The 16,671-nt window shown below is 57.7% G+C and overlaps 1 protein-coding gene across 1 annotated transcript in view; it reads right to left on the bottom strand.

Moving 5' to 3' along the window:
- The window catches only part of MGAT5B (alpha-1,6-mannosylglycoprotein 6-beta-N-acetylglucosaminyltransferase B), a 79,771-nt gene extending 66,706 nt beyond the window's left edge, over positions 1–13,065 (bottom strand). Inside the window, exons 1-3 of the mRNA XM_077163255.1 lie at positions 12,973–13,065; positions 12,703–12,806; positions 9,967–10,079 (exon numbers count right to left, since the gene is read on the bottom strand). Of these exons, the coding sequence (XP_077019370.1) occupies positions 9,967–10,079; positions 12,703–12,806; positions 12,973–13,065 (310 nt within the window). The remainder of the gene's footprint in view (positions 1–9,966; positions 10,080–12,702; positions 12,807–12,972) is intronic.
- Positions 13,066–16,671: the final 3,606 nt, after the last annotated feature.

The following is a 16,671-nucleotide window of genomic DNA, read 5'->3' as shown; positions in this document are numbered from 1 at the left end:
CAGCTCCCGCTCACCGGCCCCCAATTCCCCACAATTTCCTTCCTAATCATTTCCGATTGTTAGTGCCGTGCATGGCAGTGTGTGAGCGGGTCCTTGCCTGCCCTTTTCGTTAAATCCGTGCAGGTTTTCCACACCCAGGGGGCTCAGCTCACCTCCAAACCTGACAGCAGGGCTCTAAGCCACCCCTCGCGCATATCACCTGGGGACAAGCCAGGCAGGGCAACGGGGGTGGGGGGGGCTCAGGTGGGCTCCCCCAGAAACAGGCCCTGATACAAGGATGGGGGCAAGTATTAATTGGGAGGTGAAGGAAATCCTGAGGGGGGGAGGATGTGAGACAGGAAAGGGACAGCAGCCGGGAAAGCCTGCGTCATCCCATCTGTCGTGGGTGACCAGAGCTCAGTCCACCCAGGAAACTGGGGGCCGGCACAGAGCATTCCTGGGTCCCCAGCTCGGGGTGAGGGACCTGGGGCTCCAGCTCCTGTCGGGGACGGATGGAGGTGGCCCCAGGGATGCCAAGCCCCCATGCTCCTGGCCTGCGTGGGGGGCAGAGCTGGCTCCAAGGGCAAAGGGACCTCTTAGGCAAAGAAACGCAGGTGCGGGCATTGGACGGCCGCTCCGTGTGTGTCAGCATTGTGAGGGCCAAGGGGTATAAATAGCGACAGCATCTGCTTCTCGGGAAGGAAAGGGCCCGGGCACCCCGGAAGGCGTAGAGGGGCACCCAGGGCTGGGAAGCAGGACTTACGGGCTCTCACCGCCTCCACCGCCAACACTCCCCTCCCCGTTACCATGGGTGGAGGGACAACATCATGCCATTCTTGGCCTCGGTGTCCCCAACTCCAGACAGGAGTCCCAGGCCCCAGCTGAGCCCAGCTGCACCAGCCAGGAGGGCGGCACAGACAAAGCTTGGAGGCCACCGAGAGCGGAGGGGATGCTGCAGGGGATTTGTCTCTTCTGCCATGTGCGTGGGGCCAAGTGGGGGAGGGGCGGTCGGACAGACCCTCCACATCCCCTGGGCTGCTGGGGACATTTCTGCTTTGCTTGTCCCCATCTCCCCTAGCTCCCAGCCCAGTCCAGCTGCTGCTGCTGCTTTCTCACACTAACATAAGTCGCCTTCTGGCTGGGTTCCCAGAGCTGCCTGAGGTCACGGAGAGACCGGGAGCTGGGGTGGCAGCCCCCACACACCTCGGAGATGCCAGCGGGACCCCAAACCCTGAGTAGCAGGAACTGCAGTTTCCTAAAAGGGTCCCAGAATCAGCATGGATGGTGGAGGTGGGGCAGAGAGAAGGAGCAGAGGAGGACGTGAGAACGTTGCCCAACATGGGGCGTGGGGGGATATGTTAGGGAAAATGGGCACACAAAGGGAGAAAGCAAAGAGGCACTGACCCTACCCACTTCCAAGCCCCAAGACTCAAAACAGCTAAAGGTCTTCCCACTGCAATGCTCTCTCCTTCTCAGAAAGCTGGAGAGGTTTTGATGTTGTTTTTGTTTAATCTGTTGGCATTGGGAAATTTCAGAGTAGCACTAAGTGAAGCAAACTCGGGTCTCTCCCACCACTCTGCCCCTCCCCACTCACTTCATCAATCAAACAAACAAGCGAAGTATCAATAGCTCCCTCTCTTTCAATGTCACAGCATTGAGAGGAACGATCTATTCTTTTCAAATCACTGTCATCATGTAGACCACCTCCCAAACCCGTCATCTGAATGCAATACCTGGCTTTCAACCGTGCTTGCAGCATAAGATAAAAAGAAGAGAGGGCTTCCATCATCTCAGCCAGAAAAATAAGAGGACAGCAGATGATTTGACCAGGTTACTTTGCACAACTCCAGGGAGTGCCACCTGTACTGTGGTCCACCTTGGGTGTGTGGGGGGGTGGCATTCCAGACTTGTAGCCTGCCCGGCTCACTGGGCAACCCTGGTGGGCCATCACTCAGCACTGGGATGGAAAAAGGAGAGCTAGGCCAAAACTGGGGGCACTCCCCTCCACTGGCAGTGGGGTGATGGCTCTGAAACTGTGCTCTGTTAACCCCTGCAGATGCTGCACTCCAGCCACGCTGGGCCGACGTCACAACTTCTGGGGTGGCTCTGTGTTCCTGGGCACCTCAGGCCTGGCCCCCTGGCCTCCTGACCCACTGCCAGCCCCTCTGTCTGGCCTCATCCCAAGCTTCCTTTGTCCTGCTCCATGGCCTGCTGGAGTCTCCCTCACGGACCATCCATACCTCCCGCCCCTCTCGCAGGCTGCAAACAGCGGACAGAACCAGGGGCTGAGAGTTCTGCCCTGAGCTGCTGTGGCCCCAGGAGTGCAGGGCAGACCAGAGATGGGGGAGGCAGCACGGTGGCCCAGGACAGACCAAAGCAGGGGTCACAAGCCTGGACCCTTGACTCGTTCTGCCACCATCCAGATAGGCAGTGTGCCAGTGTGAATCTGTGGTGGACCCCAGAAAAGCCATGTCCTTTAATCCTCCTTCAGTATGGCTGGCTGGGAGCCTTTCGATTGTTCCCATGGAGAGGTGACCCACCCAACTGTGAACATTATCTTTTGAATAGAGGGAGGTGTGTCTCCACCTAGGTGGGGTTGCTTACGGAGCTCTCTAAGAGGAGAGCATTTGGAAAGAGCTACAGAGCCCCCACAGCCAGAGACCTTTGGAGATGAAGAAGGAAAATGCCCCCTGGGAGCTTCATGAAACAAGAAACCCGGAGAGAAAGCTAGCAGACACCGCCATGTTCACCGTGTGCCTTTCCAGTGGAGAGAGAAACCCTGAACATCATCAGCCTTCTTGAACCAAAGTATCTTTCTCTGGATGCCTTAGATTGGATTTTTATAGAGCCTTGCTTTAGTTGGGACATTTTCATGGCCTTAGAACCACGGACTTGCAACTTACTAAATGCCCCCTTTCTAAAAGCCATTCTGTTTTTGGTGTATTGCATACCGGCAGGTAGCAAACTAGAACAGGTGGGCAAGCCACTTTTCAGCCTGGGCCTGTTCGCACGTCCTGTAAAATGTGTGTGTAGGGGGTGGGGTGTTGGACTAATTGAACACTGAGGTTCGGTCAGGTCCCATTTCTTGTTTCAGAGGCTTCTGCTAATGGCCTGTAGAGAGAGGGCAATGGGAAAGGAAAGATCGGTTCCCAGCAGCTCTCAAAGAAGGAGCTCTGTCCAGCTAAACTCTGGGGTGGGCCGGAGTGGAGCACAGACACCCAGGAGTGAGAGAAGGACAAAGCTAAAGGACAGCACATTTGAGGAGAAGGACGGCACAGCCTGGGAGGCAGGGAGAGCCCAGAGGTTCAAAGGTGAGGCAAGGGGCCGGGCAGCAGGGTGGCTGGACGGGGAGGTGGGTGTCCCGCTGGTAGGGACGACTCGGGTCCTTAAAGGCAGCGGTGCGGGATTGAGTGCTCCTGTGCTCGCCGTGCTGGGAGGTGGCTGGAATCCCCACCCCACTGTCCCCACCTTTGTGCAGGCCAGTTACACGGATGGCCTGGTATAAGGGGAATGGGGTGGGGTGGGGGCGCGAGTGGGGAAGAGGGGGGAGGTATCCTTCCTGCCAGGAAACTGTGGGAGAGACAGAGGCAGGAGGGAGATACTGAGTTGGGTAATTCAGCAGAAGCAGGAAATCAGGGTAAGAGGTGACCAGGATCGGGACCTAGATTGTAAGCTCTCATAGCCGTGGAGCTGTAAATGTCATTTCCAGATTCCGAGATGCTGCGCTGTATGTATATAACCTGGTATTTCCCTGGAACGTTGGGTACTCAGAGTTGGCGCTCTGCAGCCCTGAAAGTCAGCATTGCTACATACAACAACTGTTAAAGAAACCAAAAAAGAGATCAGGCTTCAATTAGAGATAAGAACGAAGCGGGTCTGGTTGGGACTAAGGTAAAAATAAGAACACTGGGTAAAGAATGATATTGCCTGTATTTTAGAACTTTACCTACTGTATGAGACCAAAGGAAGAGAGGCTTATTTTGTCCAAAACCTAAATCTTCTGTGGCACAAAACCTAACTCAAGCTGTCTGGATAGCTCATTTAAACAACCCAAACACACGGAGCCCAGAATGGAATGAGGGCTTATTGTTACGTATAGTTTAACGTAATAACCAGATACATCCCAGAGCATGTTGGCAGATAATTAAAAAATATTGACAAAGTCCCTTGAGGGACCAGAGAAAAAATATTGAACTATTAAACTTTCCCACAGGGGAAACCGCTGATACTGTCTCAAACATTAGGGACTCCCAAGTCTATTGGCCAAGCCCTTGATCTTGAGGCTTGCTCACATGAAGCTTATTTCTGTAGTAGAGAAGCTAAGCCTACCCCACAGTTATGCCTATGGGAGAACATCTTTTGTGGTTCAGATGTGGCATCTCTCTCTAAGCCCAACTCTGCAAGGAAGATCAATACCTCCCCGCTAGGAGGGACATGCCATCCAGGGCTGAAAGTCTCCTGGCAACATGGGAAATGACCCCCAGGGATGAGCCTGGCCTTCATATTGTGGGACTGACAACACCTTCTTGACCAAAAGGAGGAGAAAAAAATGTAATAAATGGAATAAAATAAGGTATCAGTGGCTAAGATAATTCAAACAGAGTCTAAAGGCTATTCTGGAAGCTACTCTTATTCAAGCTTCAGTTAGATATTGCCATTTACCATGGTTTGCCAAACTCCAACACTATTTCTATTAACCCTAAAGAACACCTGGGGCTCACTCTGAGATTCTACAAAGGTTTCGTGCACTAAGATTATTTTCCAGAAACCTACAACCTCCTAGGCTAGATAAGCCCTGAAGCCCAGAGGGGCCAGCCTCTCCAAGAACATCAACTACTTCCATCCCCCTGTCCCATATTGTTGACACCCCTTTTAAACATGGAAAAGCTAAACTGGGCATAGCCTAAACACCCCTAAAGACTGGGAGAAGGATCAAAGGAGAAGGAGGAGTTATGACAGAGAAGATAGGATTTAAATAATGAGTGTGACTTCTGAATCATTATAATGATACTTCTTTTAGTCTGCAGTGTCTTGGAGCAGCTGGAAGAAAAAACCTGAAATTGCGGAACTGTTACTCATACCAAACCTTGAAATCTGTTCCATAACTACTTCTACTATGTATTTTGAAATTTATTACTTTTTGTATACATGTTATATTTCACAATTAAAAAAATGTGAAAAAGAAAGAAAAAAGAGGTGACCAGGGAAACAGAAGCCCCCTGCGATCTTTGGAGATATTTGGGGGGTGTGGACTGCCCCTCGTATGTGGGGTTAAGCCAGTTCTTTGAAACTGCTATGAAGAAGAGATCCCCCCATCCCCCCAAAATAAAGTGGGGACTCTCAGACATGCAGGTAGGTCCTGGCCTGATTTCACAACCATTGTGACCAAGGAGACAGGGCCTCCCCCTCAGCGTTCTTTAAGGCCTCCCCCACCAGGCCGGCCCATGAGCTTGAGACAGCCGCCCCGGCACTTGTCCGGCACCCAGACTGGGTCACGGGATGCCCTGGGGCTGCTCCCTTCCTTCTGGGAAAGCAGCAGATGGCCAGAGACTCCTGCAGCCCCTGTGACCTCAGGGGACACCAAGCCCTTCTCTGCCCAGGAGTCGCTGAAAGACAAGGGGGAGGGAGGTGCCCAGCCTCGGTCATTCCAACCAGCCCTCCCCGGTGGCAAAAGTCCGCAGATGCCACCAGGGACCAGGGACCGCTACAGAGCAAGCTCCGACTTCGTATTTCCAAGGCCCTTCCCCACGCTCGGCGTTGGCGACATTGAAATGTATCTAATATGAGGCCCCAGCAATAGATCTGGGAACGAACACATGTTCCCTCCATATTTCCATATCAACAAGGAAAGCTGGGAAGCCGAGAGATACAAATGCATCTTCTCCTTTATAGACAGGCCTGTTTTTACTGCTCTCCAAGGCCCTGTGCCCTCCACAGACGCCCCCTCCGGTTTTCTCTGTCTCTCTCACCCTTGCCTGGCCCCTCTTCTGCCCTGACCCTTTACCACTGACTCCTGGAAATGGAACACACCCATCTCAGCAGATAACAGAGACCTCCCGGCTCCCGAGCCCAGAGCTGTCACTTGGTGCTGCGGCTAGAGAAATGAGCACGTTCTTCTCTGCGCTGGACCCCCTCAGACACCTGAGGCCGCGGGAGCTCCGGGCCTCTGGGCAGCCGAGCACAGGGGCTCGCCTGGGGGGGGCCTGGGAGGGTCTTCCCCTGCCCGCCTTCCCGGCCCCCCACCCCACCCACCTCTGATGGACAGAGCCCCAGAGCCCCTCAGCACTCAGGTCCAGGCCAGAGACAGCGGCAGAGCCAGGGAGCTTTCCCCCAGGGTCCTCTGAGTCCACCTACCAGCCGAGGACTCAGGGGGTCCGGCAGGGCCGAGCCAGGTGGGGAAGCTCGAGGCAGACACATCGGCTAGGCCAAGCACCCCCCGCCTGCTGAGCTCTCCCCAGAGACGGCCTCCAACCCCCTCTTTCTTCAAGGCAAGGCAGGGCATTCAGACAGAGCATGCCAAGCAGTGAAGCTGCAGCAAATTGAGAAGGACTCGATTCCTCCTCACCCCAGCACCCCGTGTAACTAGGAGGGGAGCAGGTCCTCGCGGAGAAAAGGGCAGCCCACAGCCGAGGCCAGAGGTGGAGAAGAGGGCCTGGGGTCAGAAGGGAGGGAGAGCTGCCTGGAGATGAGGTCATGCAAAACAATCCCCCTCCCTACCCCCCAGGGTCCAAACCAGGGACCCAACTGCAGCAAGAGGGAATTAAGTTGGATCTCCAGAAAGACTTCCAAGTGATGGTTCTCCAGTCAGCCTCTGCCTCCCCAGAATCTTTAAGCTGAGAATGTACCAACACAGGTGAGATGTTGGCCCCATTTTTATCCCCCAAACCAGCGGACTTCATCATGAAGCGGCCAGAAGGAACGTGCAGCCTCCCTGGCGGGACCAGAGTCCGCACAAGGCTGTCAGGCTCCCCTGTTACAGAAGACCCTCCTCTCCCATTCTCCGGGCGCTTGCCCGCCTTGGCCCCCACTTTCCTGCCAGGTATGATGGGTGAGGAGAGGAGACAATGCTTTTCCCATTTGGGCTGTCTTGTTCACTGATATAAGGATTTTTTTTCCCCTTTTTCTAAATGGCAGTGCCTTAGTGGGTTTCCTTCTCCTGGTTCTTCCCCAGGGGGGCAGCCAGCCCCCCAGAGGGGTGCACTCAACCTGTTTCTTGTAGAGCTGTCCCCCCACCAGGGGCATGGGGTGGGGTGCAGTTTGAGGGTCAGGATTCTAACCCCACAGTCCAACTGCGTTCCAGGCCTCTGGGTGCTGGCCGACGCGGTCCGAGGCCACCAAAGAGCTCGGGGTGGGCTGGGGTGTGAGGACTGGGCCAGGAAGGAAACCAGGTCAGCCCCCCGTGGATTCTTGGAGACCTTTATCCCTTCCCCGGGCACTTGCCTTCCAGCCCAGGGGCTTGGAAAATGTGAAAAGACTTTGACCTGGAAAAACCTGGTCTGCAAGCTAATGTGACAACAACACACAGGAGACCTGGCAACTCGGCTCCAGGGGTTCCCAACAGAGACACCTGCTTGGCTGGCGGGAAGGTGTGTCCCAGGGCGTTCACAGAAGCACCGTCCACCAGCGCCCCAAACCGGAAGCACCCCCGACACCCATCAGCAGGGAATGGCCAAATGTATTGGGGTGCAATGAAAACAAGTGACCGTGACCACACACAGTGGGAGGGAGGGATGTCACAGATGCCCTATCGACAGAAAGAAGCCAGGCCCAAAAGAGCACCCGCCGGGACCCATTTCTCTTCCAGAGTCCAGGACACAGACAAAACTCTCTGTCCCACACGGCAGCCCTTGGGGACCTACTGCCTGGGAGGTGGCGGGAGGGACATTCTCAGGGCCTGGTCATGTTCAGTCTCCTGATCTGGGTGCTGGTTGCCTGGATTTGTTCGGTTTGTGTATATTAAATTCCAATAAAAAGTCTAAGCAAGTGCTCGCGTGCACACACAGGTAATGCCTCTAGTCTAACTGCACCCTATCTCTGGCTAGACCCTATCCCCTCTCCTGGGGTAGAAATGTGCCTGGCTCAGCACAGGCAGGCCCCCCACAAGCCCCCGTGCTCTGGACTGCCGAGCATATCCCTGCAGGGGCCCCGAAGAACCAGAGCCCAGCCATGAACTCCTCCACCCTCAGCCCCCAATTCCTGTCTCTTGCCCTCACCCCCAGCCCCACCTTGACCATTCTGGGAGTCCAGCACTTCAGCAGCCCACCAAGGCAGACACGCCCCACCCCCCTTTCCGGGGACCTCGGTAACTTCAGCTCTGCTCCCTGCCTGCCTCCTCCCACACCTCCTGTACCATCCAACTCCCACCCCTGACCTCCAGTAACCCTCCCCAGGTCATCCCGGAAATGCACCGTCTCCATGTGCCCAGACGTCCCCTTCCACCCTCCATCCCAGCCTCGGTGTCTCCATGTAGACATTCTGGCACCACCCTAGACCTCTTCTCCCTACACCCTCTGTTGGTGCCTCCGCCTCACAGTCAGCACACCAGGGAAATACTGACGAAGCTCTTTCCAGATGCTGCCTGAGACCCTCCATGTAGTTATCTTTTCTTTCCCATATAAGTTATATTAGGAAATGCACTAGTCAAAATATAAATTTTGTACCAAACATTTTTTGCTTTATAGTTATCTTAACACATCTCACAAAGACCCCCGGGGCAGTAGGTATTATTTTCTCCATTTTGCAGAGGAGAAAATGGACGCTCAGAGAGGTTGAATCATCTCCAGGAATCAGAGATGGGATGAATTAATTTACACTCAGGCTTGAAAGACTAATACAATGTGAAATTCCTTCCAGGAGCACCTGCAAGGTTAAAGACCTACGTGCTAAACCAAAGGAATGCACCTGGTGAAGGCTGGCATAAGTGGGCACACGAAGTATTCCAGATGTGAGGGGGCTTCTGGTGCCCCTCAGCCCCCACCTGTGATGACACCCACTCTTCTCCAAGGATATTCATCCTTGGGAACAGCTGAGCTCTGTGGGTTCAAGAAGGTGGACTTCAAAGAGAGGCAGCTCCAGAGGGGTGCCCGTGGGCCAGCCCCCAGTACAGTACCAGAGACTTTGTGTCCTCCCTGTCCCAGGTCCCTCCTTCCCACCACTGACCAGAAGAGCCTCTGTGACCCACTGAGGTCTCAACTATTCTCCACCCCTCCTTGAATCAGATGAAGGTGGCAGGATCCAGTTTCAAGAAGAGTAAGGCTCCCGTGTCATCACCCCATGACGGGTCATAGTGCCCATGCCATGTGATGCCAACCTGCCAGGTAATGTCCACGTATGAGCACGATCAACCCAACCTCTGAAGAAGGCCATGACTGTCCTTCCCTAGAGTGACTTGGCCAACAGCACACAGCAGGTACGTGATGAAGCAAGACACCAGGACACACAGCCAGGTCCAGCTAGCCCTGAAGCCCACGTACTGGACCTGTGCCCACCGCCTTGCAGATATTGTGAGGATAGAGGCTGATGGAGGAGTGGGAGAGAGCGATAGCTCGAGAGATAAGAGATAAGACGTGGGAGCCCATAGCCAGGCGGGCCCTCGGCCCCTACTGCGGCCACAGCCTGGGCAAGGCGCAGGGTACAGGTGTCTCCCAGAGACAGGTGTCATACCCAGAGACTCCTCTACTTAAGATGCTACACAGGCAGCCTCTCCTGGTGCCTGGGAGACCGTGACTCAAAGGGCCGCTCCTGCCCTGAGGATCCAGGCCAGAGGAAGCCTGGATGACGACAGCCAAGACAGAGCCGCTGCAGAGGGCCGGGTGATACAGTCCAAGCCAAGGCCCCTCTCCGCTCACACATCCACCCACGGGGTGATCAGAGGCCTTGGGCAGGGACCCCGGAAGGCCACGCAGAGGCTCTCCAAGTGCCAACTCAACCACAAACACCGGCACTCACTTCTTACCCTCCCCACCCCCACCTCTCCCACCGAGATACCTTCTGTGCGGATGGTGAAAGGGGAGTCCCCCAGGCGCCGGGCTGAGAACTGGCCCCCCAGAGATGTCATCAGGAAGCAGAGTGTGAAGAAGCCAATGCCCAGGACAAAAAGCCTGTGGAGAGGAACAAGGAGGGTGAGACGGGCAGATGAGCTGTACAACGCTTACAGCACTCCTGCGTGGGAGGGGCTCTGTACATGCGGAAGGATGGAAGGGTGGATGGAAGGATGGACCAATGGATCAAGGGATGAAAGAATAGGGAGCTGAGCTACTGGGACCTCATCACCCTAAGATCAAGAAAGCTCAACTCCAAGGAACTGAGCAAAAACCACATGCAAAACCACAAGGAGCAAATGAGGCACGCTTAGGTATAGGTGGGGAAAGTTCTTGCCTTAAGTGAGAGGCTATCAAAGGCAGCAGTTCTCCAAGTGTGGTTCCTAGACCAGCATTGCCAGCTTCACCTGGGAACTTGTTAGAAATGCATTCTTGCCCCACCCCACCCACCAGACTCACATCAGATACTCTTGGGATTAGGGCAAGCAGTCTTTAACAAGCACTCTAGGTGAGTTTGTTACATGCTGAAGTTTGAGATCCTCTGGAATAGATGGAAACAGTGGAGTCTGATGCCAGCAGAGGACAAGTAACTGGCCCAGACGAGACCTACCTGGAGGCCATCAGTTGCCTGGGCCACCCCCAGCACTTGTATACACAGGGGCTTTCATCAGTCATGAGCTGGCCTGAACACCTCCCTAAGCTTATTCTGAGCAGTTCTCGAAGGGGGCTCCAAGAACAGAGACGTCTGGCCCCCTACTGCACCTAGCCTCTACCATACACACATCTTTGGCCAGGAAAGCACACAGGAGCTTGTCCATCTGCACCACTGATTGACCAAGGCAGGCTCAATACCACCTGTGCACAGGGTGTCATGCAGGTGTGTGCGCTGTCACCTGGGCAAAAGAGCTGGCCAAAAAGTGAACTCTGGTTCATTCTTTCCACACACAGTGGTGTCTCTACCAGGTGCCAGGAAGAGAGCAGGAAATGAGACCCAGAACCCTCCACAAGCTTCCCACTGCTTCACTGTGAGGTCCCAGGTTCACCCCAGGTCCCACGGCTGGATATGAAATCCTAGGTCCTAAAACACGAGGAATGAGCTCCCCAGCATGGCCTGGGGTGGCAGCAGTTCTGGGACCCTGAATCTATCAGAGGACTCGATGAGCTTGTAGAACCCCCCCAACCCAGGTGAGAAAAAGGAACCCCATCTCATGGGGAGCCAGGCTCACCAGGGGGAGACCCCAAGTTGGGCCAGAGCCCTCCAGCCCTCCCACCTCCTCTCCCCACCCTAGGCCCCACACTTCACACTGTTACGCAACACTTGCTTTATGCATTTTAATCTTCATTATTTGAAACTGGCACAGCAGTATTTAATTAAAATTTGTCCATTAAAGAGAGCACATAATTGAAGAAAATAAAAGCACAACAAAATCCCTAACCATATTTAAAGGAAGATGCTGGAGGTTAAATCAAAGAGGGGCCAGAACCCCAAAGGAGAGATGGCACTGAGGGCTTCCTCTGGGAGACGGCCCCTGGCAGGGGGGCAGAGGAGACATAATTCAGTAGAGGGGCGGGCACCCTCAAAGGGACCACCACATCGAGCCCCACTGAGGCTGGGGACTGAGGTTCAGGGCCTGCAGTCCCCAAAATAAAGTCAAGCAGGTCTCGGGACAACAGCCAAGGGGGACAGCATAGGGGGAGGGTCACACACCCAGGAGATCCCAGGGAAACCGGCTATTTGGCCCCTCAGCCTGGGGACGCGAACAGATGCCTCCCAGTTCGAGCTCCCTATTCTGCATCCCCCTGCATCCCCAGCTGAAGGGCTGCTGGGTCCAAAGCCCTGCTGTGACACCTTGGCCTCCAGGCCAGGTTGTGCCCTTAACCCAGCCAGGTGGTGCCCTGTCTTAACAGGGGCCCGAAAACTGCCCCAAACACATCTCATCTGCATTTCTCTCTGCAAGACCCCAATCATGGGATAAAGTGACCCCCCACCTCTAGAAAAAAACAACCACGGGATCATTTACTGTAGACTCAAGTTAAAATGTTCTCATCCACCCATGTCTCCTTTCCAGAAGCAAGAAGCCTCCGCCAGAGGCTCCGAGGAAACTAGGGAAGCAGGACCCCCAGCCTGTCCTTGAGGATTAACAAGTGAGGGTGATGGGACTGGAGGCCCAGCCCCCATGGGAAGACCCGACTGAAGGCTGGAAGTCTCCAAACAGCCTGGGGAGACTCTGAGGTGAAGTAACACAACGGCACAACTCGGGAGGTGGGGCGTGGGAGGACCTATGCAACCCCACCTCTCAATTCAGCCTTCAAGTAACAGCCAGAAAGAACCAACTTTGGGGGGCAGGACCCACAGGGGAGCCAGGAGGCCCCGCCGGGTAGTGGATGCTGTCCATGGTGCTGGACCTGAGCCGGGACACATCCGGGCACCACTCTGGCCAGAGGCTGGGCTGGACTGGGCTTTCCGCGGCCAGAAGGACACTGGGGTGGGGGCAGGCGGGGCGAGGGCTCCTCTTCTGGCCTGGCCAGGTCAGGGACTTGAGGATTTCCCTGGAGGAGCAAGGCCCTGTGCAGAAAGAGGCTGGGTTCCCACCCTGCATCCCCTGGGAAACTTAGCTGGGGGCTCCTGACACCCCCCCTCATTCACCCACCGTGGTCTGCCCTCAGAGACCCCCAACTCTACGGTTCTCCCCCATGCTCCAGGCAGTGGGCCTGGCCTGACCCCTGCTGACCCCCGGAGCCCGTTTCCCCGGCCCCACAGAACAGGCACAGCCCATCGAGGCTGTTCTGGGGGGGGGGGTGTGAGCTGGGGGAGCCACAGTGTCTCCCAGCCTAGTGCAGGGGAGGGACCAGTAACCGCCTAGGGGCTGGGGGGTCTCGGGTCAGAGGGACGGAGAGAGGGTCTCAAGCCCGGCCTTTCCCTCAGACCAAGCCTTGGGCACTTCCCCTGAACTCGCAGCTCTTCCCCACACCGGGTCCCACCTGTGGCCTTGTCCAGAGTCTGGTGTGGCCTGGCCGGGTGCCTATCCCAGCCCCGGACACCCATGGCACCATGCCCCCTCCTCGGCGACACCCCCACCCCCACCGCGGGCGGGTTCCTGGACGCCTGGGAGGGGAGGAAGCGGTTCCTGCCCAGCCAAGCCCAGGGGAACCCAGGGGGTCGGACCAGCAGAGTCCCAGCGAGTCCTGTGCGGCCCCGACCCTGCCAGGCCTGAAATCCCGGAGGTGGCGGGTGAGAGGAGAGGTGTTGCCTCAGTGCGACCTCCACGCCCCGCCGCGGTCCGGCTCCAGCCGTCCCTCTGCCTCTCCACTGTCCAAGGGCGGGACGAATCCTCCCCCCTCCCCCCAGTTTCCTCACCCTAATCTCGGGGACCCTCCCGTCTTGGGCAGGCCCGCATCCCGCTGTGAGGAGTACGCGGAGGGGTGGGGGATCTAGGGGCGGCCGGCGGGATGCGCCCCCCGGCGCCGCCCGAGCACTGCCGCGCTAACTTTGCGCTGAGCCGTCGGGGTGGGGCGGGCTGGGAGGTGGGGCGGCGCCCCGAGGGGCAGGGAAGGGCGCGCTGGCTGGAATTCTGCCCGGGCCCTGGTCATCGGCCGGGTGCCTTGCGCCCCGGCTCCCACCAGCATACCAGAGTCCTCTGCCCCCTCTACCAACTCGGGACCGGTACCCCGCCCCACGCGCACCCCACCTCCACCCGTAGCCCCAGCCCCGCCGGCGGCATCTCCACCGCCACCTTCCTCCTGCCCCAAGGCGGGGCGCGGCGGCCCCCTCTGCCGCCCGGACGTGCACCCTCGCGGGGAGCGACCTCGCCCACCCTTAGCCCGCGACCCCTGCGGGGAAAACGACCTCCCCGCGCCCACCCGGAGAGAACTTTACCGAAAGGGTCTCAGAGTGACCAGGCATCTTCTGACCATTATCTTCCCCTCGGGGTTGACCGTGATCATTGTTCAAACTCGTCTGGGCGAGGACGCGCCGTCCGGGTCCCAGCTCCCGCCGCGTCTGGGCCGCGAACCCGCGCCCGGCCTGAGGCCGGCTCGCAGCGGGGCTGGGGGCGCGGGGGCTCGGCGGCCGCGGCTCGCGGGGTCGGCGCGGCCTGGGCAGGAAGGAGCAGGGGCAGGCGGCGGCTGCCGGAGGGCGGCGAGGGCATCCGACCGGGCCGTCTCCGCGTCGCTCTGCCCTGCCCGCCTCACATTTCGGGGGCCGGGAGGCGGCGCGCCCCCACCCCGCCGGCCGTGCGTCTGCCTGCTCCGGCTCGCTCGCTGGGCGGGACGGCGCCGCGGCGCGCAGACGGGCTCCCCGCCGCGAGCTCTCGCATCCCCGGCCGCCGCGCCCTCGGTGCCGGCTAGGAGCGGCCCCCTGCCCGAGCCCCGGGTCTCCGCGCCTCCGGGCCGCACCGCGCCCCGGCCCCGCGCCGCGCCGCGCCCATGCTGCTCGCCGAGGGCGCCCCGCGTCCGCCCGGCCCCGCCGCCGCCGCCCGCTCGGCTGCCCGCGGTCGCTGTCCGGCGTCCGGCCCCGCGCGGCGCTACGCCCGGAGGCGCCGCATTGTTTCCCCGGAGGAGGCAGCCGAGCCGCGGCTGGGGCGGCCCGGGAGTGGCCGCCGCGTTCCTCGGCGCGCCCGCGCCCCCTCGTGGCCATCGCGCGGCCGTGCGTCCACCTGCCGGGGGGCGGGAGCCCGGGGCCCCGGGAGGCGGGCGGGCGGGCAGGCGGGGCTCGCCGTGCAAGGGTCTCTGTCTCCCCCGGCCGTGCGACCTCCCCGGAGCCCGCCTTCGGAAGCATCCCGGGCGCCACTAGCTCCGAGGGCCGAGCGCTGCTTCGGCTCCTGCCCGGCCAGGATGAGGTCGGCCCTGGCCGGGACCCTCCTTTCCTCCCGGGGCTACGGCGCGCCCTCCCTCCCTGCCGCTGCGCCCACGGGAATCGCCGCTGCACACCGAGTCGGATTTCGCTTGGTAGCGCTGATCCATCCTCTGTCCCTCCCTGGGCAGGAACTCCGCGGCTCCCCTTTCTTCCGGGTCTGAGTACACACTCGGCCCTGTGGCGCTGGGGCCCTTCCGCAGAGCCCAGAGAGGGGACTTGGGTTCCGGTCTCAGATCCCCCACTGAAGAGCGCGGCCTGCTCCACTCACACAAGTCTCCCGGCCAGATGCCTCCGTTACAAACTGAAAATGACCAGAAATTCGCTAAGTTGCCACCGACTCTAAAATCTGCAGAACTTAGGTTTTCAGCATCCATTTCTCGACTTTGGAGATGCTTTCTCAGTTGCAGAGATATGCAGGGAGCAGCTCGCAGGCCCTAGCAGCCTTCCGGAGGCCTTCCCTAGCCAGGAGCACACCGTGCCCCACGCTGGGCAGCCACACCTCTGGCCAAGGGTAAAACGGTGCATTGAGACAGTGATGCTGCTGATGGCCAAGGAGAGGAGAACCGCACACCCCCCTCCTACTCAGGTCTCACCCCCAGGCAAAGCCCCTTTGCTGTCTGTCCTGCCACCTGCCAGCCCTGCTCCCAAGCCATTTCTTACTCCCGGGGATGTGCTCCCTGCTTTCCCTGCTCCTTCTTCATCAAAATTCACCTGTTTTGTGTTCCATTATCTCATCGCCTTGCTGTCTGCTAATGTGAGAAGGAAAGGTAAATTGATGTTGGCAGATTATTGCGCTGCTCCAGCTGGGTAACAGATTTGCATGTAACAAGGACACAGTGACGGCAACTTCATGCAGAAGAGTGAGAAATGGTGGTGGGAAATTCACACGTGGTGGCAGGCTGGAGAAGGGGATATTTGAGGCCAGGTTCTTCTCTGTGCCTCTAAATCACACCAGTGGTGGGGCACCGACTTCTGCCAACACTTAGGCAATGATTCAAACTCTGGATGTCAAGGCCAAAGCCACGTCCATGAGAACTAGATAAATAATGAAATGAAACTTGCAGTTGCTTGTCTCTCTCCCATAAGCTTGGGGGTTGCATTTAAACCTAGCATTGGAGGCCAAAGAAGAAGCCTCCCCTGAAGGTGGAAGATGGGGGTCTCCCTACAAGGCCATGGGGAGGGTACTCCCTACACCTCTGGGCTCTGAAGGGGGGACGGGGAAGGTCGCCTCTGCCTTTTGACTTGGGGCCAAGCAGTGAGGTTAAAACGAGGACAAATGGATGGTGTTTTGTGAGCCAAGTTGTCCAGCTGCCTGTCCCACTCAGTCTGCTTCCCTTTTCTCAGCCCCGTCTGCAGTGAAGTTCAGCATCAGTGGTCCTGCTTGCTCTCCACTGTGCTGCAGACGTTAGAGAAAAATTGAGTCCCTACATTATGCCACCTTGAGTACAACCTCTGTGTCTCGGCTCCCTCAATTGTACGTTGAAGCTATTTATTGTAGCTGCCTGGTAGGGTTGTTACGAGAACTGAGAATGGTGAATGCATATAAATAGCCCGTTATCTGGCACCTAAGAGGCCTCCATCCCAGGTGGTTATGATTATTGATTATTGTTATTGTCTGCCTGTAGCAGCTGCCGCTGGGACCTCCTCATAGTCCGTCTACGTTCAGCTCTGCATGCTAAAGGCAGATGACGGAGACCTTCGACTCTCTGTCTGAGGTGTTTTCCTGGCCAAGGGAAGATGCTAGAAAATGCCCCGGCCAAGACCGAAGTGCCAGGAGGTAAGCGATGGATCAGCAGC

Source organism: Tamandua tetradactyla, chromosome 6, assembly GCF_023851605.1.
Source record: "Tamandua tetradactyla isolate mTamTet1 chromosome 6, mTamTet1.pri, whole genome shotgun sequence".
NCBI lineage: Eukaryota > Metazoa > Chordata > Mammalia > Pilosa > Myrmecophagidae > Tamandua > Tamandua tetradactyla.
This window is presented reverse-complemented; position numbering and strand designations above follow the sequence as displayed.